This window comes from Portunus trituberculatus, chromosome 23 (assembly GCF_017591435.1).
Source record: "Portunus trituberculatus isolate SZX2019 chromosome 23, ASM1759143v1, whole genome shotgun sequence".
In the NCBI taxonomy this organism is placed as follows: domain Eukaryota; kingdom Metazoa; phylum Arthropoda; class Malacostraca; order Decapoda; family Portunidae; genus Portunus; species Portunus trituberculatus.
In genome coordinates this window covers 8,469,770-8,492,269 of record NC_059277.1, presented here as the reverse complement: position 1 = coordinate 8,492,269, position 22,500 = coordinate 8,469,770, and the positions used below count along the sequence as shown (strand labels likewise).

Here is a 22,500-nt window from a genome sequence, read left to right as displayed (position 1 = left end):
CCGCCCCCCCCCCATAAAAAAAGGGGGTAAGCGGGTGAAGAGGTGTTAACATGACTCAGTTCAACACCCCAGGCGCGCCTCCCCTACACACCACGCAAACAATATTCAGAACACCAGAAAGCCACACGTTTTGATCGATAGAAATTAAAAAGAAGTAAAAGAAAAAAAAAAAGTGATGGGAAAAAATGGTACAATGCAAGAGAAAAAATGAACTAGTACACGGATTCAGGAGAGAGAGAGAGAGAGAGAGAGAGAGAGAGAGAGAGAGAGAGAGAGAGAGAGCACCTACCTCACATAAAGGAATAAAGACACACACACACACACACTCTCTCTCTCTCTCTCTCTCTCTCTCTTCAACACATCACCCACAAAGGGAAAGTGAAAAGAGCAAAGGAGGGAAAGAGTGGAAGGTCTGAGTCACACTGACAACACTGGGTGACGTCACAAAGTCTTGCTACTCAGTCACGCCGGCCGGTTTCCTCCCTTCTTCCTCTTCCCTCCTTCACTTACACTCTTCTTCTGATAACCGAGGGAACAACATCACGCTAACACCTTCCCTACTTACACTGCCTTTCCTGGGTCTGTTTAGCTTGGATACCTTCATATATTCATCGATTACAGTGTGTGTGTGTGTGTGTGTGTGTGTGTGTGTGACAAAAACAAAATAGCGTCGGACAGCACAAATATAGTCTTCACATGCTAAGTTGCTAACACCTTCCCGCTTTGCCTTTACTGGGGAACGTTTAGCTTGGATACCTTCACATTATTCAGTGATTACATTTTATTCATTTATTTATTTATCTATTTATTTATTTATGGGTGTGTTGGCTGTCAGTGCAAAGCAAATCTAGTGTCTAATAGCACTAGTTTCCACACTTGGTAACACCTTCCCGCCTTGCACTGCCTTTCCTGGGTCTGTTAATCTTGGATGGCTTCACATACTCATCAGTTACATCTCTTTTTAGTGGCTGTCAATTGCAAAGCGAACCTGAACACTTCAAAATATCTACTAATGATTTTGTAAGCTTGAGAGAGAGAGAGAGAGAGAGAGAGAGAGAGAGAGAGAGAGAGAGAGAGAGAGAGAGAGAGAGAGAGAGAGAGAGAGAGATAGTACTTATTTTAGAAACATTGACCCCTTCAAAGCTAGAACGCATTTTTACCATGAGTTTTGGATGTAACTAGACCTTTTTATTTACATTAGGAAGGGTTTATGTAAGTTAGAAGATTTATGGCCAGATTCTTCACTATTCTGAACCCCACACAAGTTACTGAAATTGTATAAAATCACTAAATTGTAAGCAGGATGAATATGAAAACGTGTCATGGTACTGAAAGGGTTAAACTATCCTGTAACGGAGACTTAGTGATAGTTTGTACAAGTTTGCAACACTGAATACATATCTAAAGATTAACCGGTATTTATGCATGCTTTCCCGTAAGTCAAACACATCTATCTTCTTACATACTCAAATAATCACTAATATTAATTCAGTGAGCCTTGTGATGTTTACGTTTGCGCAGCTGTCCACACTTACACCCTATGCCTGAGTGCTTTCCTGCAAGTCAAAACATCAGGCTATGTGTGTGGGAAACATCCAAAGGTACATTCACTGAGGGTCACCGGTGCGTTATAATGGAGAGGCGGAATCCATTAGGCGCAGATAATAACACAGGAAGCCATGATGCGTGGATGTTACTCGCTCACAGGAAGATAAGCGGTGTGTTTAGCTAAGCCATTGGGATTCTTTTCCTTCCACTGTCACAACTGTCACGGTAATCTTTTGTCACTCTAGTCCACGCGAACACAGGAACATTGCCAATAATAGATGATAACCCATATTCTCAAACACTTCTGTCTTTCACCTCCACTATTTCAAAAGGCTTTATTTAAATTTACACGAGTTTCTTAAGGCTTTTTTTACGGTTTTATAGGCAGTGGCAAGATTTATATATATCATTAACAGTTTTTTAAGGAGTGTTTTTTTTTACGGTTATACAGGTAGTGTCAAGATTTGTATATTATTAACAGGAACAACACTCTTGAAAACCCTGCTAATCATCTCTGTGGCCCCTGAAAACAGTCGTGATGAGCAAAGCGTTTCTGAATACCGATCATGGTCTCACTCCCTGACTGATGTGATCCTATTCTGTTCTGAAACGTGGTAAACTGGCATATTCTTAAACATTACGCTATTCTAGTCAAGCCTAACCCAAGTTTTGACGTTGTAATCTTTCACTGATCTAACTGTCACAGGTAAGACCACCACCATTATTGTTCCTTCTTGCTTCATACATCGTTACTTTTTTATTTTATTTTTTTTTCATGTAAGAGGGACAACTGGCCAAGGGCAACAAAATATTAAAAAAAGTCCCACTGTGTTGCCAGTTCCCTACAAGACATGGGAGTTAGCCACTTGACACTAGAAACCTAAATAACAAAATAGACAATAAGAAATAAAACATGACGGATGACTGAAAAGTGAACCAGTGAGTGCTACGAAGGACAACAAACTAAAACAATAATAAAAATGAAATAACAATAACAATATGAAGAATAATAAAATGCACTCGAAAAGGAGAAATACGAACATGGAAAGTTACTAGACCAAGGCAACGAGATTGTTGTTATTTATACGTCATGTAATGGAAAGAGAGAGAGAGAGAGAGAGAGAGAGAGAGAGAGAGAGAGAGAGAGAGAGAGAGAGAGAGAGAGAGAGAGAGCATTTCCACTCCCAATAGCTCAAGCAAACAGAAGCCAACGCGTGAGAGATGGAGACACACACACACACACACACACACACACATACACGATCACAGCTGCTGACGCCAAGAGGAGGAGGAGGGGAAGGAGGAGAGGGGGGAGGAGAAGTTGCCGGTTTTGCTATAATATTCACAAACGTTGAGGAAAGGAGGAGCAGCAAAGCAGGGAGCAAAAATTGAGAATGGAAACATGCAATGCTAGTAATTTATGAGAAGCCATCACAAGAAGCTTAGGGGAAGGGCGAGGCTGGCGGTGATGGAGGAGGAGGAGGAGGAGGAAAGGAAGGAACGATGGAAGTGCGTTTTTGAGTGAGGGAGACGAAACGGTGGAAAGGAAGTAGTGATAGGGTGAGAGGAGGAAGAGGAGGAGGAGGGGAGGAGGAGGAGATACAAGTGTGAGGTGTATAATGATTAGGTCAGTGTTATATATTTACTTTTTTATAGTGTTTTTTAAAGGTTCAGGTGCAGTTAGGTTATTAGTACAGAAGGAGGAGGAGGAGATAGGTAAAGATTTGTTGGTTACGTGGTTATGATACGTATGTAGGAGATAAGGAAGATTAGATACCTTATTCAGTCCATTCCCATTTAAGAGTATTGTTCGGCTTCTAACACACACACACACACACACACACACACACACACACACACTGGAAAATACATTGATTTATAGAAAAACAACTATCAAAGTGACAACTCACCATGACACACACACACACCGTCAACAAACTCATCCATTAAAATGTTCCGATATCATTTCACAAGCAACGCAACAGTATCATAGATTACTAACCAAACCTTGGCAGTATTTTCACTAGTAAGAGACGCGGTGACAGACTGAACTTGTAAAACTACCGATAAGCTCATATCTGTAGAAATGAGGCAGACGTATGTGTGTGTGTGTGTGTGTCACTCTAACCCACCCTAACCTAACCCAGCCACGCCTTCCTCTTACCCTGACCATCGAAATATTGACCAGTACGGCACGCCAAGAGGTCACCTTATCGTGTTTACCTGTGATCACCTTGAGCACCTGGTCACACACACGCACAAACACATATACACACAGACACATACACAAGACACGTGACACTTACCTTCCATACAACACCCGGTTCTCAGTGGAATACAGTTGATCTTCCTTGACACAATCCGAGTGAGTCTTACTGCCCTAAGTCACCAGGAACATCGATAAATCCAATATATAAGCGGAGAGTCACACACGCACACCCTCCCCGTCCAGCGTCCGGCTCACTACTGGGGGTTGCGCCTGCGTGTGTTTTGGGGGGAGTTTAGGGGGCCGTGATCCGCCATCTCGCGGCCTCTCAGAAAGACCTCTGTTTTCGACCTTGAGTGTTGCCTAGACTATACTATGTAGGAAGAGAAGTGATGGGAATGAAGGAGGTGGACTATGAGGAGGGGGAGGAGAGGTAGAGGGAGAGGGAGAGGGAAAGGGGAAGAGAAGCAGAAGCAGAGGGAGAATAGAAGAGATGTAAATAGTAAGACTAGTAGGAGGAAAAGACAAAAAAGATCTACTTTGACCTTCTTGTGTGGTTTAGAGAATTTCTGTGTAGAAAAAGTAGTGAGAATAGAGGAGAAGAAGAAGAAGAAAGAGAGGAGAAAGAATAAGACAAAATAATAGGATTGAAAAAAAAGGTTTTTTGACCTTGTATAGCTGTGAAGATTATATGTACTAAGACGTATAATGGGAGGAGGAGGAGGAGGAGGAGGAAGAGGAGGAGAAAAGGGATGAAGAAGAGGAGGAGGAGGAAGAAAAAAAGAGGAGGGGGAGAAGATAAGTAGAACATTTAAGAGAAGAAAAGAAACAGTAAATCAGATAATGACGTAAAAAAAATAATAAATAAATAAACTACTTTCAACCTTGTGTAGTTAAGAAATTGTGTAGGAGAAATGGTAAGAAAGGAGAATGAAGAAAAGAGAACAAGGAATGACAGAACACTATGAAATCTGGAGAAAGGAGAAAGAAAGAAGATAAGACAATGAATGAAGAAATAAAAAAAAAATGAATAAGTAGAGGTAGGCCAAAATAAAAAAAAAAGTAATGAAAGGAAGAAAAGAAAGAGAAAAGGCCAGTATGAAGGAAAAGGAAAACAAATATACGAAATGGAAGAGAAGAGAATGAAGGAGAAAAGGAAGGCAAGGAGGTGAAAATAGATATAACATGAGAGGATGTGTTTGAACGAAGGCCTGAAACACAAAACCAATTAACGAACGATATCACATAACATATCCCAGTCAAGTACGTTATCTTACACTCCATATAGAGATTACACAGATTCATATGAAATAACACTATCTTGGGCTGATATTGCTTGGAAGTAAAATATATTAATTGATAGACGATAGATCAAATAGATTACAAGGTATAGGTGGTGGGAAAACTGCATTGCGATAATATTTGAAGGCATGACTGTAAATAAGAAAAGAAGGTAAATAAAACAAATATAATCAGAAATACAAAATACAAATGAATAAAGCACGGTTCGTATAGATAGTATTATATTAACCCCTTCATTGCTAGAGCTTCACAAACTTATATGTCACGCAAGCTTTGAACGTCCTGCTCTGAAAGACATCACTCGCTGGAAAAATGGTGACAGTGTATCCTAAACCTTTTAGTTATCTGTAAATAAATCGTCATTGAAAGGATGCAGCAGTGTCATAGTTAGATTATTAATGTTGGCTCGTTCATCAAATTGTCTCATTACAGATTGGTAGATAAGTCACAACGACACGCTTTTTATGTCTAGTCATTTTATCCATTTTTCCGTGATTCTCAAAAGTTCATGCACCAAGAGAGGGTTATTCATCACCAAGCGTAAATATCTTAGTCACCCTCCAATGCAGCGGGGACCACCTGAACAGAAAACGAGAGGAAATCTTCATCTTCAGACCTGTTCCGCTTTGAATCACATCCAGGGATGAGAATATAACTACTGCATGTCCAGAGATAGGAAAGAAGGACGTCACGGATATGAGGCCAACTTGCTACTGGCCCCCTGTCCCCCATACCTCCCTACACTGGCGATAGTAACACATAGCTAAGAGAAAAGATAACTCACATTGTTACTTTGAAAATGAATACCCATATGAAATTATATATATATATATATATATATATATATATATATATATATATATATATATATATATATATATCGAAAATCTCAAGCTTTTAATGATAAGGGAGAGAGAGAATTATCACCTTAACAGTTAGTGTTTCGTTCATGACAGGAGGACTTGAGGTCAATGGTAGCAGATGGGAGTTTTTAAGGGGATGGGGCAGCTGCACAAAGGTGGGGAGACGTGAGGCAGCGAGGGGGAGGGTGCAGTGATGCGGAATGGGGCGTGGTGGGGAGCGGAGAAGGGTGGGTGGGGTGCATACAGCGCAACGTTGCAGCCACGCCAAGTGAAACGTTGTAATGGTTGATTGAATAAAAGAATAAAAAAGTAAAGTCATAAGTAAATAAAAAAGAAGTAGACAAATGAATAAATAAATAAAATAGCGACAGATTATTATACTTCACACGTTACAAAAAGCCCACATTTTGAAACGATTTGTTCTCACCATCACTATTTTCATGTTCAAGAGATGATCATATAGCCAAGTTCTCAATTGAAGTGTGTTTCTCATGTTAATGATGTGGAAATCTTAAGCTGTCACTAAAACCACAAAAACATCCTTAAAATTGTTTCACTTCAATGCTTATAATTTGTTCTTTCACTACTGTTTACAAAGGTAACAGATGATCAGGCATGTTTTTTAGTGTCTTAATCCTGTTTATAATGTAGAAAGCTTGTTAATGTCAAAAAAAAAAAAAAACTTATAGATCCATGTCACTTCAATTAGTCTTTTGAAAGTAATGGTGGTGAAGAGCAGAAGTGTTCCATTATATACTGTTAATTCAGGTCACACATGGATGTATATATGATGAATTCATAATACAACACATCTCACATTACCATGCAGTTTCCTGATTGCATATAACCTTGCTGGACACACATACATAATACATTCACACCAGCATATCACTTTCTCATCACATCATTGGATAAACAAGGATCTGCATTCTGAAAGGTTTTGCTCACTCATGGAGATGATTTTCAGATACACGTAATTATTTAGGTTCTTATGCTTGTTTTTTTTGTTTTGTTTTTTTCTATGACAGCAGAATATGTTAAGCAACTTAGAAATATCAATAACTTTCCTGACCAGTGAATTCTTTTTATTTATCTCTCTATTCCTCATTGATGAGTGATATTATACACATGTGATGCAGACCAAGACAAAAACAAATCCAGGGAATGGAGAGGCAATAGTAAATGGATGTTCAGTGATTACCTATGGAAACCCTTAAGAAAATGTCTCAGATACACAGGTTACCAATATGTGAAACTCTATATTAACTTTTATAACAAATTGTTAAACATGAACAACACTGAAGTATTTAGTCATTTATTTAGTTTTATATACAAATTTACATATAAACCTATCTCTGTAATGTCTTGGCGGGATGAGGATGGCGTGGTGCCTCACAGGGCACCTCTGCACCATATCCCTGGTTAAGTACACTTCCGAGGAAACAAAACTGTTTGATTCATCCTTGAGGACAGCTGAGTATTCAGACAGTGAAGACAGAACACTACTGGCAAGAACTATATACAAAAAATGGACTATATACAATGATTAGCTTTGGTTGAGTAATGCCTTAAGTTATTGAGAGATGTTATTGACAGAAGCCTTAATAATACTGTAATCACCGGCTCTTGCTTTGTAAAGATCTTTAAGAAAATAGAAGGAGCATTATTCAAAGTGTCTTCAAGATGCACACACCCACTCCACTCACTGGGTGTTGCCTGGACACCAGCGGTCACATCATTACATCACCTCACTCTGACTCACAAAACTGTTTCTGGTAACAATGTATAATCTTTCATTATTATAAGTATCACTACCATTGCTAATATGGTTCATTTTAGGAAGACACTGGGTAATATATGTCAGTTATGCTATTCTAGGTTAGAGAAACAACAAAATAATGATATACTACATAATGGTACAATGTTACCATAAAAATATATGTTCATTTGTCAGAATGACATGAGCAATTCACCAAATCCTTCACGGGGCAAGTGCCTAAAACATTATTTGGTACGAAGAGTGGGAATGCCATCAACACGACAGAAACAGAAGAGAACGGCTGCACTGGTCAACAACAGGTCCACTACAGAAGGAAAAAGGTTTGGACCATATGAAGGTCACTCATTCCAGCTGTTGGGAGTGCACTAGGTGTAGCTTGGATGGGCAGCCTTCATGTGATCCAAAAGATTCTCTCCTCTCTATATCCTTCTAGAAAATATTTTAGAATTTGGGGACAGCGTTGATTTCTGCATGTTAATTTTGGGTGACTGAGGAGACGAGAGGACGATGTGACTGATGTGCTGACCATGCGCCGAATCAGTCACATCAGTCACACTCACAATGGTTGCTCTGGGTTCCGGCTGAAGTCTTGGCAACCCAATGGCTCCAGAAAACATAGCCTGGCCTCCAGAGTACCTGTGACCCCCAGCAGGAGAGGAATGAGTGGCCTTGAGGTCCAACTGACTCTGGGACACTTTGCTTCCTGCTGCAGCCTGGACTAGGTTGATCCTGTTCTGGGAATTTTCATCCCCATCAGGTGATCTTTGGATTCGCAGGTTTGTAAAGCTTTTTCTTGACTGTGTGTTCCTCTGTGTGCACTCTGATTCCTTGTTGACCTGCATGGCAAGAGTCTTGGAGCTGACCCTATTGAGGTAGTGGTTCTCAGAAAGAGGTACTCTAACCTGTGTGGTGTCTGGTGAGGCAACAACACTCGACACAGCACTGAGGATGCTTATCTGTGGCAGCTGTTTATTTCCCTCTGGTGTGCTTGTTTTAGGACCCTCATTCAGCTTACTTATTTTGGGGTCCATGGCTGCATGGCCTTTCCTTGGGGCTGGCTTGGTCTCATCAGGGGTGCTTGTCTTTGGAGTGCCACCAACTCGCCTGGTGTCAACTGGCGTTCTGAGCTGCGGGGTTCTCTGAGCTGTCTTAATGGTCTCCACCTCTCCCTTGGCTGTTACCTTCACCTCTATGGGAGTCTCACCTTTCCTCTTAATGGTGACTGAGGTAGGAGTGAGTGTCTTGGATTTGAAGGGACTCTTGAGGCGTGGAGTGTCCTTGCCACTCTCCTCCTTCTTTGGCGTTATGACGTGCACTCTGGGCCGCCGGAACACCTTCATGCCTGCCTGTAAGGCCCTGCTGGTGCGGTCCTGGAGGGAGTTCCTTCTCTGGGCTGACTGTCTCCTTTTGAGGGGTGACTTAAGGGGTGTCCAGTTAGGGTGCTCAAACTTTTCCCGCAACATGGAAAACTTACGGCGTGGCTGAGGCTGAGCTGACTGGCTTCCCCTCACCGGTGTGGCCTGGCTGTACACATGAGGGGTGCTGAGGGCAGCAGCTCCCAAGGCCTGCCGTTGATCTGCAATCTGTCCTTCCTGTGTCAGTTTCCGTTGCTCTTCTATTAACTCGCTCACTTCTAGCAGTGTCTTGCTGTCTGGGACAGAGATGGCACGCGTCATCTCCCGACAGCTGTTGCGGGACGTGCTGTGGGAGGAAGTTGAGCCAGCGGAACAATTCCTGCGCATCCTTTCACTGTAGTACCTGAAGGAGAGGTCAGACATGGTGGAATAATACAGGTTACACAGGGACTCCTTCTCTCTAACATCACCAATGGTCACTACCAGGGAGGACCTGCTGGTGCAGGAGGCAGCCAAGGATGAGCTCTCATCCTTTTCCGGCTTTTCCACATCCCCAACCCAGATTGTTTCATAGTTAGGGATGTAATCAACTGAATTGGACTTATTGAGGGGTCTGGCAGCCCTGAGGCGGTCCAAAACTTCCATCAGTCTGTTTTCATTTTCTTTGGTATTTGGGGAGGCACACAGCTCCTCTTCCTCTGGCTCAGTCTCCTCCAGGCAAGTCTCCAGCCTAAGAGCACTGAGGTCAGGGAGGGACCTGGACAGCACAGACTCACAGTCATCAGGAGTGCTGAGGGACCTGCGCAGGTGTGCTCTGAGGGTGCTGTTAGCCTCTGAACAATAGCTGGAGGCCAAGGTGCTATCCAGAAGTTTTAATCTCTCCTTGTAGGTGCTGTAGTCATGAACTCTGTCTTCAATATCTGAATAAGTCTTCCAGTGCCTCACACCAAGCTCCCTGTTGATGTTGATGGCACAAATGTTCTCATAGTCATGGGGGACTGAGGACTGAGTGGTCTGTGTGTCGTCCAAGGTCGGCACCACTAGGTTTGCAGGTTTGGGAGGCAGAGTTTTCCTGGGGTCATCTTTCCCTTCATATATGTTCTCATAGTCTGAGTGGGAGTCAGAACTCACACCTGAAGACTCTGTTTCAATGATGTGCATCCTGTCTATCACTGCCAGCTCTACATTAGGCACATGGGGCAGAGGTGGGGCTGCCTCATCACTGGTGTCATTGCCGGCATGGTGTGACTTAGAGGTGATGTTGATGGTGCTGGTGCTGATGTGAGGTAGAGAGGTCAACCTGATGTCAGTCTCGGATGAGGTGAAGCCCTTTCTCCTCACACTGGTCCTGAGGATGCTGCCACTGTTGCGGTGACTTTCGTTTTTCCTGAGGCTGTTGAGGCTGGTGTGGCTGGAGCATTTCTTCTGCAGGGGAAGACCCACACAGTTTGGACTAGAATAGGATGCTGGACCATCACTCTTTCTCCTTAAGCTCGATGTGTTACTCTTGTTCCTGTTTGATTCAGGTGAGGTATTTGGACTATTACTGCTGTCTTTTTCTACAACTTCATTTGCACTGACAAAATTGTGATTCTGATTAGAGGGTTCTGCATCACCAGCCTCCAATATCCCATCCCTATCTCCTGCTTTACTTTCTTTCTGTTCATCTACAGCAGGCTTACCCTCACCATCCTCCTTCCCTACTTCATCTGAGTTCTTTTCTTCATGCTGAAACTCAGATGTTGATAGTCTGAAGTCAAGCTCTCGAGTGACAGTTCTCTCAAAGGAACCAGGACTGAGAGGCGTGGCTTCTAGGACAGGTGGTCCCTCCTCACCGGTGCCACTGGGTTCATCACCTCCAGCACTCACAGGTCTGGCTCTCCCGGGTGTCTCAATAGCCTGGTAGTCACTGGTGCAGGACACATTGGCCAGCAGGTCCTGCACCGAGCACATGGTTCCTGAGGGCCTCTGGTAGACAGGCTGAGGTATGGAGGTGTCAGGGGATGACGATGATGAACTATCTAAACTAATTCCATGAGCAGACAACACGCTGGAATAATCAACCATTGGTTAGTAACTGGATAAATATATATTGCAGCAAATGAAGATTAGTCAACACATTTACTTTTGATTACATAATCTGATAACTGAAAGATTTTAAATACATCATAGATTTTAATATTGAAGGAAAATGCTAAGCACAGTGGAAGTGAAGGTGGCAGGCTAACCAATTATTGGGCATGTTAAAACATCATTGGCTGAGTCGCCACAACTAACTTATATGTACTACAGAGCACAAAGCCCTTGATGATATACAACACTACCTGAAGGAGATGTTGTTGTCCACAGGGTACAGGGACTTGAAGGTCCTTCTGATTGACACCTTGTGCCTGAGATTCCTTGCTTTACCCTGGCTGGGGGAAGTGGAGGAGGATTGCTTTTGTGCGGTGGATGCACCTCCTTCCTCAAGGTCTCCACTTTTCTTAGTTTTGAAGGGGTTGAGAGGCCCCATTGGATGCAAGAAGCGATAATACAGTAACATGCAAGTCAAACCTGCAAAGAAAAGTTATAGGTCATCTCTCTGTTTTTCATACATGAAGCTCATGTGCTACAAACTAGATATTGCTCCTCTGATGCTGTGACTAACTTTATGTATAATGACAACAGCTGATGCCTTGTTATTCCTCCTAACACATCTCAAAAATTTGTTTTTATCTGATATGGAAAAATTCAGGAGATTGGATCAAATATAGAAACAGAAAGCCTCTAATTCTAATAGAAAGAAATGGAATGGCAAGCCTAGTCAGTACTCACCGAGCAGCATGAGGCCACAGACGGAGCCCACAGCAGCGTACTTCAGCCACAGCGCATGAGAGCCGTAGAAGAAGTAGGTCACCACACAGGCCACGTTCTCTGCCATCACCACCAGGTAGAAGGTTGCCATCCTCCAGCGGGAGTGTCCCTCCTGTGTGGTGCAGGGGTTGTTTAAGGAGGAGAAGAGGGAATGTAGGGGTAGAGAAACACATTGAAAAAAAACATAAAAAACGCATTACAAAATTACCAAAGCTTTCAATAAATCAGCACTGACCTGGAGGTTAAAGAAGCAGAAGCAGTAAGTGACAGCCATGATGAAGTTGAAGATGAATTCCTCCCATTGCGTAGCACTGAAGCCTGTTTTCTGACTCACCACCCACACAAACATGGCACTCAGGTGGAGGGCTGCAGGAGACACACACACACACACATCATCCAATGATCTCACCCAGGCCAAGGTCACTCACCACTACTGAGTTAGTACATCACACCACCTCAGCTGCCCTTGCTACTTCTGAGGTGGGTAAGGTTAGATAATATAAGCAACCCTAACCTAATTTAAACCATTTTGTTCACTGCTATCTTCCTTATTGACACAGTATTCTTACTGTAGTGCTTGTAATACCATATGTAACTACTATCTATTATTAAGGACGACAGTGTATTCTATGTTTTGGCATTCAGCAGTAATCACCACACCACACACCATCTGAAAGAAAAGTGCACGGCAGAAAGCTGTCCATGCATATTCAAAACATTGATAGCCATGACCTAAGGCGTGTCTCTGCTTGAAGCTTTGAATATGTACACAACTCTTTTATGTTATTTCCATAGAGCAACACAAGACAAGCACTGTATTCCCTTTACCTTGATTCCAAAAGGTGTCTCCGCTTGTAGAAGAGAAAATACAATCAGAATATAATAAAATGAGAGCAATGTCAGACATACCAAAGTCTGCACAAATCCAAGCGCTAAATAATATAAGTCTGCAGTATAAATTAAATTTACAATGATACACTTTCTTGTATATTGTCAATCATCTATAGACAATTTGCATGAATAATCTCTTCTCTGAGTTTGTAATACTACAGATGTTTTCATAACATGGTGTTATGAAAACTTTTTAAATTCAAATATGAGGAAAAAAAGAAAAAAAGAAATGGTAATTGACTTCAGGATTAATAAATATGTACCAGACCCAACTGTATTATCCAAAGAACAAGTGGAAAGAGTCAGAGTACAAATATCAGGGCATAACCATTGATGACAAACTAACGGGTCTTCAGACACAGTCAAGGTATTAAAAAAAAAATATCAACAATGAATCCACTCTCTACATATACTAAATAACATCCATGTATATAGCAAAATTCTATCACTATTTTACACGTCTATGATAGAATCCATTATTTGTTTTTCACTTGTCATATGGCTTAGAACACTAACATGTAGAGACAGAAAGAAGCTTAGAAAAGTAGTAAAAAATGCAACTATACTCAAGCTGCCACTCAACCCCTTGAGGAACTATACAACTCCAGTGTTATGAAACTGCTTCATAATATCATGAATGATGTCAATCACCCACTGAATGAGTGTTACAAATACCTCACATCAGGAAAGAGGATGACATTACCCACTCAACATACCAGCCAAAAAAAATAAATAAATAATAAATAAAATAAATAAATAAATAAATAAATAAATAAATAAAATAAATAGTAATAAAAAAAATAATAATAAATAAAAAAAAAAAATAATAATATTGCCAAGAGTATCGAACTACATGTATTCAATTTTTGTCCTTCACAGTACAATCTAAGCTTCTTCACTAACTGTATTCAACACCTTTTGACGTGTGTTTTTTAGTCCTAGTTTATTTTTAGATCCTGTATTTTAGCATGGTATGAACTCACTGCCAAAAAGAATTTCACGTTGTATATACTATATCTCAATGTGATGATAAAATTATCTCATCTTATCATATCTTATCTTATCTTAGGACTCACCTAGAAAGAGAAGCAGCCAACCCTCCAAGTAAGTGGCCACCAGCGCCAGCGCCAACACACGAGCTCCAATCATGCCAGCCCGCCACACAGTCTGTAGCAACAGGCCGGACACAGTCATCTTGTGCTTGTCCAGGCGGGTGTTGCGCATGGCCTTGGTGTACGCTGCAATGCCCCAGCCCAGGGAAACCATGGACGTGAAGGCTGTGATGGCTGGGGAAGGGTGAATACCATTAGTGGATGTGATAGTCAGTGTGTTAACAATTTTTTTGTTTTCATATAAGATGGAAAAACTAGCCAAAGGCCACATAAAAAAAAAAAAAAAACAAATAAATAAATAAGAAGGAAAAAATAGGGATCTCCACTAAGTTGCCAGTCCCTTGCAGATCTGACAGAATAAGGCCCCAAAAAAGAAGGAAAAAATGTCTTGAAACCTCCCTCTTAAATGAAGTCAAGTCATAGGAAGTTAGAAATATTGAAGCGAGTAGGATGTTCCAGAATTTACCAGAGAAAGGTATGAATAATTGACAGTACTGGTTAACTCTTGCAGTGTAATATGTAACTACTGTAACCACACCCAAGGTAAAACTAGGTGACCTAATAAAAAATCAAAGAGATCATGGGCAGGGTATGGCTGGTATCAAACAATTACAAATAGATGCTGAATGCAATAAGTAAAAGTGTGCAAGTTTCATGTATGAAAAAACCACTCTTCTTTTCCTTTCACTGGAAGAATGAAGTTATAAAATAATCTCATAGTAGGTATATAATAGAATGTTTGAATAAAGGAGAGAAGAGTGAATTTCACGGGTAGGAAAAATGTAGCCTATCTATTCCATCCTGCCAGGGATCAACCATAAAGAAGGATTTGAAGGAACTGATCCCTCACCTGGACAGAATAATTAAGAATAATATCTCATCTAACATTCAAACAGTCCATGAACAAAGTTCCACAATATCCAAGTGTCTGAGGAGGCAGAGCACACCCACCAGTCCAGGCAGTGTAGTCACGGTCTGACAGCATGATGTACACCTGCAGGACAAGCTGAGGTGCAGACTCCAGGAAGGACTCAAACATCCTCAGCATACACACATCACTTTGCTGGTGGTACAGCTCATCAAAATCATCCAGGCTCTCACTCCTGCGTGCTTTCAGACCCATTTGGAACATGAGGATGTACCTGCAGAACAACAGGGATTGATGAGTAAAATGCTCATTAAATATTTACCAAAAATTAATTACATTTCAAGAAATTTGAGGTGAAAAAAAAAAAAAAAAAAAAAAAAAGATGAATGTATGCCAATTATACACAAATATGAACTATGTAGATCTTTAGTTTTAAAAGTGAAAAGTCAGCATTACCAAATTCTGCCTTCACAAAACAAACACTGACCTTTAAGTCATTACACACCACAATTGAGAAGGAAAGGCAGTAGGTATTTACAAAGTGGACAAAGGTGCACACCAGGACTTGGGACTCTCACCTGTGCATAATACCAGTCTGACACACATGGGTCAGCCAGTACACTCTGGGGACAGTCTGCTTGTCCGCTATGTGCCAGCGCAGCGACAGCACCATCACCACCATGGAGGGCACCACCACCAGGGACAGTGTGAGGCCAGCCCATGTTACCGAGCCAGCCAGGAAGTAACGTGCCACCAAGTGTAAGTCTGCAACAACAATGCACCATCAGATTCCATTCTATTTATCCTTATCCTTTTCCTAAGGACTACCCACAAAATGAAAGCCATTCCCGAGGTTCAGCCAGCCACCTCACAAGAAGACAGTTGAGAAACATTTTGGGAGAATTTTTGGACAAGTCTACACACACAGGGATTTATGTCATGGTTATGTGAGCAACTAGTGGTCAATGGCTGGGTGGCAGGAGACACCGCACTTCCTCAAAACCAAGGCCATAGTTGTTTCACCAGCCACCACCCCTTACCACAGTCATCCATCATAAGAAGTGTTCCTCCACATACCACAAGTCTTCAGTGGTGCCCAGATAAGCTAGGAAGGAAACTAAGTCATATGGAAAAAAAAAAAAAAAAAAAAAAAAAAAGGGGACATTCTACAAATCATTAAGTACCAGACACACAACAGCCAGGCAGCAGTGAATGCTCCCTACACTTAGTGCTGCCTGTCACTATGATTCCAAGTCAACTAACCAAGTGAGTCACCAAAACAATTTGCTTCACAATAAATTCTAGAAAATATGACACAGTGAAGTAGTGTTGGTGTAGTGTGTGCTCTATGGCAGCCACTAATGATACACAAGTACTTTGACATATAACAAGATTTGCTTCTCTACATTATCCACAGATTTATCTCTTGATCATGGTATAGTAAAAATCATGGAACTGGTTTGTTTCTAGTTCTGCACAAGTAAAGCTACATATTCCAAGAGTTTTGTGAATTTTAGTCATGAGAGGTGATAGAATTTGCAAAGTTGTGTCTGCAGAGGCAAATGATCCTTAGCAGCATCCACCCCTGCCACCTGCACATCACACCACCACAATACAACACCAGTGACCATTTCTACCCACTACCACAAACAACAGCATCCATAAACTACATCTTTACACTGTAGATGTGTCATAAAGTCAGAAATCTAAACAAATATCTGCTGCTGCTGCTCAAATTCTCTAGTAATTAATTAAAGAACCAAAGTGGGTACAAAACAGCCAATCTGATATCAAAGCACAGTGTCTTCATGTACTGCAAATAGCTACACCAGAGTAACTGTCAGAAGTGCACTCTTTCTATGTAAAAATGACCTGCTGCTTTTTTCAGACAGGTATATAAAGAGTAAGGTATATAGGTTAGGTAGCCAGCAATCCCTTTTAGACAGTTAAGGTAGCCAGCATTACTTTAAGACAGGTAAGGTAGCTATCATTACTTTTTGACAGTTAAGGTAGCCAGCATTACTTTAAGACAGGTAAGTTAGCCAGCATCACTTTCAGACAGGTAAGATGAGGTAAGCCAGCTAGCATCACTTTTAGACAGATAAGATAGCCACCATTATTTTACAGACAGGTTAGGTAGCCAGCATTACTTTACAAACAGGTAAGGTAGCCAGCACCCCTTCAGACAGGTAAGGCAACTAGCACCCCTTCAGACAGGTAAGGCAGTTAGCACCCCATCAGACAGGTAAGGTAGCCAGCACCCCTTCAGACAGGTAAGGTAGCCAGCACCCCTTCAGACAGGTAAGGTAGCCAGCACCCCTTCAGACAGGTAAGATGAGGTAAGCCAGCCAGCATTCCTAGTACCCCAGCGTGACAATCACCACAACAAACACTCTGCAGCAATAGCGTGGTAGTAAACCCTTCCCGCCACCAGGCCGTCCAGACACCACTGACAACACCTCAGCGTTCACTAAAGACGGGGCGAGGGTTTCATCACGTCAAAGATAAAGGATAGTGGTAGTGGGCGTCACAACACCACGGCGCCCCACCACTCGACACTAAACACACACACATATACACGCACACTTCTATGAACTTAAGTATTTCTGCAAGCGAGTCCTTGGTATGAGGTATCAATAAGGCCAAACTAATCACTCAACAGGCACTAATTCACGACATCCCAGCAGTGAGGGCCAGGTACAGGTGGAGGCCTCACCTGTGCCCACGTCCACCAGGAAGGTCACCATGGACGTCACCATAAACACCCCGTCGAATATTGTGAAGGTGGGCATTTTGGCTTCCCTGACTTTGCCATCAGTCCTCGGAGGAGGCTGGCAGGGTGTGGGGACGACACAAGACCCATCTGAAGTGCCCGCCATCAAACCGTTGAGCCAGCCTCCTCCACCACCGCTGCCAACACTACCGACTTTTATTTACTCTACACTATCTTACGCAATTATAACAAACATTTATAAAACACTCAAATTAACCAAAGAATTTTATATGTATCCGTAATGTGGGTATAAAAATACAGGAGGACAGTAGCAATTTGTGATGTAATAATTAAATAAATGGGTATCAGGTGCTGGTTAGGAGGGTGAGGTTGGCTAGCCTGCACCAGGTGTTCCTACATCCTTAGCAGTGAGAAAAAGTACCTTCTTGTCCTCACGTTCCTATGACTGATTCCACCTCATTAAAAGGTCGCCGAATCGCCATTTCCCCTCACAAAGCTACAACAACATAAAAAAACACACTACATAACCCACAAATGCGAAAAAAAATGAATTAAAAACCAAAATATACAGCTTTCCTACATCGCTCAATTTCAATAACTTGCAATAACAGTCTGTAATGCATTTTTCCAACCAAATAAACTCAGCATAGGATACATAACACCATATAACGTTAGCTTACTCGTACAAGGCTGGGAAGGAGGGCAAAATAACTACGAGAAATAGGGTGGCGGGTGACGTTGGGTTCCCTCTCTTTTGTATCCTGTGTTAAAGGGACCAATGGAGCGGATGGGAGAGGGAGAGAGGGATAGAGGGAGAGGGAGAACTGAGGAATGGGGGCACGGGAGCAATGGGGGAGCTGTGGCACGTGAAAGACTTCCCGTTGAGGCGTAAGGGGCAGGACGGGTACTCTGCTGCCCCTTACCAATCAAAGAGGAATAGGTAAAAGTTGTATTTCGTTACGTTATGGTGTATGTAGCCTATATGTCTCTCTCTCTCTCTCTCTCTCTCTCTCTCTCTAGTTTTTCCTCATTATTTGTCATTTCTTCCGTTTCATTTCTTCTTTTTATTAGTTATAACATGAAATGAAGCAGAACATATGAAGAAAAAATCTCTCTCTCTCTCTCTCTCTCTCTCTCTCTCTCTCTCTCTCTCTCTCTCTCTCTCTCTCACACACACACACACACACACAAAACTCATCATGACTCCACATGACTTAAAAAAAAAAAAGAGAGAGAGAGAAGGGAAGGAAATACCTAAGCTCCCCATTAATACCACAGCGTTCAAACATTTCTCCTCCTATTCCTCTATACACACTCATATAAAACTTACCCATTGCGTGCGGAAACCCAACTTCTCTGCCCTGACATTATTACCAAGAGAAAGAAGAGCTCAGGTTGGCTATAATTACAGGAAGCACGTGTCGCCCTCAGGCCCTCCAAGGTTTCCAACACCTGGTATTCTTACTAAACTTTTCAACTTCTTCTGACGATTCTAAAAGCACTAATGGAAGTAATCAGCGTATTTCAGGAGCGATTTCAAGATTCCAGTGGTATTTTAGCAGCGTAAATGAAACTATATAACACTCATGAATGCCAGATTTATGTGGTTATTGAAAACATTTATGAGAGAAACAAATTTGATATTATTAAGCTTAAACTTTCAATATCTTCTTATCAGTCGCTTCTGTTAAAGTGAGGTGAGAGAGCGAGCTAAGGGAAGAGAAGGAGAATGAAGGAGAGAGGGAGAGGGAGCGAGGAGGGCAGGTGAGAGAGAGAGAGAGAGAGAGAGAGAGAGAGAGAGAGAGAGAGAGAGAGAGAGAGAGAGAGAAGTGACGGTTGCAGCTTGGGAGGAAGCGGTGACTAGAGAATAGAGGTGATGGTCGGTTCCCTGTCGTCTTGTTGCTCTCTCTCTCTCTCTCTCTCTCTCTCTCTCTCTCTCTCTCTCTCTCTCTCTTCCATATCTCACACGAACCACAATTGAAAACTAGTTAGAAATAGTACGAATAGAAAATGCATTAAGGTTTCATTGGGCGCTGAATAATGTGAGAGTCAGACAGAAGAGGAGAATGAGTCTGAATGACGATAGAAATTTGGAAATGTTAGGTAAAACTGAGGCTAAAAATAGACCTGCAAAATTTGGGAGATCTGAACGAAGGGAAGAGAGTGATCAGGGGAGAGTAGAAGTGAGGGAGTGAGAGAGAGTGGAGGGAGAGCGGGAGGGGCAGAGATAAGGAACAAGGAACATAGGCTACTGCATATTTGAAGAAGTGGGAAGTTGTGTGTGGAAGAATGCGAGAATAATTGAGTGCTTTTGTTTCTTTTTCTTTCTTTCTTTTTTTTTTTTTTTTTTAGCTTTTAATTACTTTCACGAATGAACGCTCGTATGATCATCTGAATAGGAAACAACAAGAAAGCTGTTATCCTAAAGGAACTTTCTCTGTCCAAAATTTGTGAGATGAAAGAAGAAAATCAGAGGAATGAAATGAAAAGGATAATAATCGAAGTCTAAAATAAAATGTGTAATTATCGTAATTTTAATGGAAGAAAAGTTAAGTTTTTATTTTTTTTTTTCGTCTTGTAAAGGTGTTTTGACATAACGAACAGCTTTTTTCTTTCTTTCTTTTTTTTTTTTTTGAATGGACTTAGCCTTGTGTCTGCGGCCGTTGGGAGCTAATAGTGGTCTGAAAGGTCTGCTTGGATCTTAGGAGAAGCTTCCCTTTAGACCAGACTCGATCGCTTAGCCACCCTCACCAAACATCTGATCCGGAAAGAAAACTGTATAAAAAAAGAGATAAAAAGAGATAAAATCATTCATCCACACAAATGAAATAAAAGACGGACTTATGACTTAGAGTTCAAGGTTTTGTATTTATTTACGTTGGTTTGAGGAAGGTTTTTGAGGCAGGAGAATGTGTTTCGGGGAGGCGGTCAGAGGGATTAGCGTGGACAAAGGGCGCTAAGGAATTTTAGGAGCCTCGTTTAGCATCCAGCACCGCCGCTTCTGAAATACCTGTGAGTGTCATGACGTCACCTGGAAACTAGAGAGTGAAAGAGCCAAGTGAGGCGACGCGGGGAGGTACGGTAGTGTACGAGAGTTTGTACTGAAGCTACTGAGAGAGAGAGAGAGAGAGAGAGAGAGAGAGAGAGAGAGAGAGAGAGAGAGAGAGAGAGAAGGGTGATACTGGAAAAAAAGGAAAATTCATACAAATACGTATATAAGGGTCTGTTTTAAGTTTAAGGTAACTGAGAGAATGTGGGAAAAACAGATATATTTGTGATATTGGGTTAAAAAAAAGAAAAAATGAGAAAAAAAAAGAAGGAAAAAACCATATATATACGTGCATAAAAGAAAAAAATCAGAGACAGAGACAGAGACAGAGACAAAGAAAGAGAAAGAGAAAGAGAAAGAGACAGAGACAGAAACAGAAACAGACTAAAATACAACACTGATAGTATCCGAAACCCCAAAAACCAAAAAAAAAAAAAGAAAAAGAAAAAGAAAAACGAAAAAAAAAAAAGAAGAAAAGAAAAAGGAAAAACTGACAACAACAAACACTACCTACACAAAACTCAACAAAAACAACTTTTGAATTAGTCTCACGTGGCAACTGGCCCTTCTGAATCGTGAGACAGTCGGGGCAGCTGAGAGGAAGAAGAGGAGACCAGGGAACCGTTGCGGGACAGCTGCAGGGAGGGCGGGAAGGAGCGGGAAGGAAGGAAGGGAACGAGCAGCAGGAGAGAGCGAGGGATGGAGGGTGGGAAGGAGAAGGAGGAGAAAGGTAACGAGGACTGTGAAAATGAAAACAAAATAATAATGAATGGAGATGAGATAGAGGAATGGGAATAAAGGAAAGGCGTGAAGAAGAGAAGAAGAGTGTGAAAATGAAAATAAAATAGTAATGAAGAGAGGTGGGATAGAGAAAGGAGGGGTATAGAGTAGGTGTGCTAAACGAGAAGGAAAGAGATGATGGAATAAGGTGGTAAAATGAAAACTACTGATGAGAGAGAGAGAGAGAGAGAGAGAGAGAGAGAGAGAGAGAGAGAGAGAGAGAGAGAGAGAGGCGACGAAAAGTGCAAGGTGAGATAATGATGAAGGGAAAAACTGAGAAGTGAATGAATAAAAGAAGGGAAAATAGAAAAAAAATAAAATAAAACAATAATACGAATAGAAAGAGAGAAAAAGTGGGAAAAAAAGGGAAATGGTACAATGACGAAGAACGAAAGAGTTGAAGAAAAAAGAAAAAATAACAAGGAAGCCTAAACATAATGTAAGAAATACCAAAATAATGGAAAGAGAGAGAAAAGAGGATACATAGAGAAAAGTAAGGAAATAATTACAGAGAGAGAGATGGAGGGAAAGAAAGATATAAAGAAAAGAACTAGGAAAAAGGTGCATAACAAGGAGGATAATAGCGATAATAATAATAAACAGGAAGAAGGAGAGACGCAGAAAAGAAAGAACAGAACGAAAGAAAGGTTAAACGGACGAAGACAAAACGAATAAAACAAAGGAATAAGGTAATAATGGGGGAGAACGAAATAATATGGAAAGAGAGAGAGAGTGAGACAGAGAGAAAGAAGGCGGAAAAGGAAGGGGTGAGGAAAGGAGAAGGAGGCATAACAAAGGAGAACGAAAGAAAGAGAGAAGAGAAGAAGGCATGATGAAGCGAAGGAATATGAGTGGAGAGAAAGGAAGGCAATGGACAGACGAAAGCAATGGAAAAGAAAACGGGAAACGAAAGCAAAAGAGAAACGGCGTGGAAGAAAGAGAAAGAGGAAAAGGCGATGAAAGGAAATACGTAGGAAGGAAAGGAAGAAATGATCAACAATACACGACAATCAGTGAAAAAATAATGAGTTTGTTTTAAGTATTTACGATGTCTAAGGAAAGAGAAAAGAATAGAATAATGTATGAGAAAGATGGAAAAAGGTGATGAAAAGAAATACGTAAGAAGGAAGGAAGGAAGAAATGATCAACAATAGACGAT

The 22,500-nt window shown here is 41.4% G+C and overlaps 2 protein-coding genes across 3 annotated transcripts in view; both read right to left on the bottom strand.

The window, feature by feature from the left end:
- The window catches only part of LOC123507833 (protein numb-like), an 86,138-nt gene extending 82,128 nt beyond the window's left edge, over window positions 1-4,010 (bottom strand). Inside the window, exon 1 of the mRNA XM_045261084.1 lies at window positions 3,855-4,010. The gene's annotated coding sequence lies outside the window, so the exon portion shown is untranslated. The remainder of the gene's footprint in view (window positions 1-3,854) is intronic.
- Window positions 4,011-7,221: 3,211 nt separating this feature from the next.
- The window catches only part of LOC123507767, a 23,859-nt gene continuing 8,580 nt past the window's right edge, over window positions 7,222-22,500 (bottom strand). Inside the window, exons 1-8 of one of the 2 annotated variants that reach the window (XM_045260950.1) lie at window positions 17,495-17,675; window positions 15,357-15,543; window positions 14,862-15,052; window positions 13,875-14,084; window positions 12,143-12,273; window positions 11,869-12,019; window positions 11,379-11,607; window positions 7,222-11,104 (exon numbers count right to left, since the gene is read on the bottom strand). In XM_045260950.1, coding sequence (XP_045116885.1) covers window positions 8,119-11,104; window positions 11,379-11,607; window positions 11,869-12,019; window positions 12,143-12,273; window positions 13,875-14,084; window positions 14,862-15,052; window positions 15,357-15,543; window positions 17,495-17,657 — 4,248 coding nt within the window. In that variant the 5' untranslated portion in view covers window positions 17,658-17,675 and the 3' untranslated portion in view covers window positions 7,222-8,118. Of the gene's footprint in view, window positions 11,105-11,378; window positions 11,608-11,868; window positions 12,020-12,142; window positions 12,274-13,874; window positions 14,085-14,861; window positions 15,053-15,356; window positions 15,544-17,494; window positions 17,676-22,500 lie in introns of those variants that run through there. The other variant, XM_045260951.1, reaches the window with a different exon arrangement.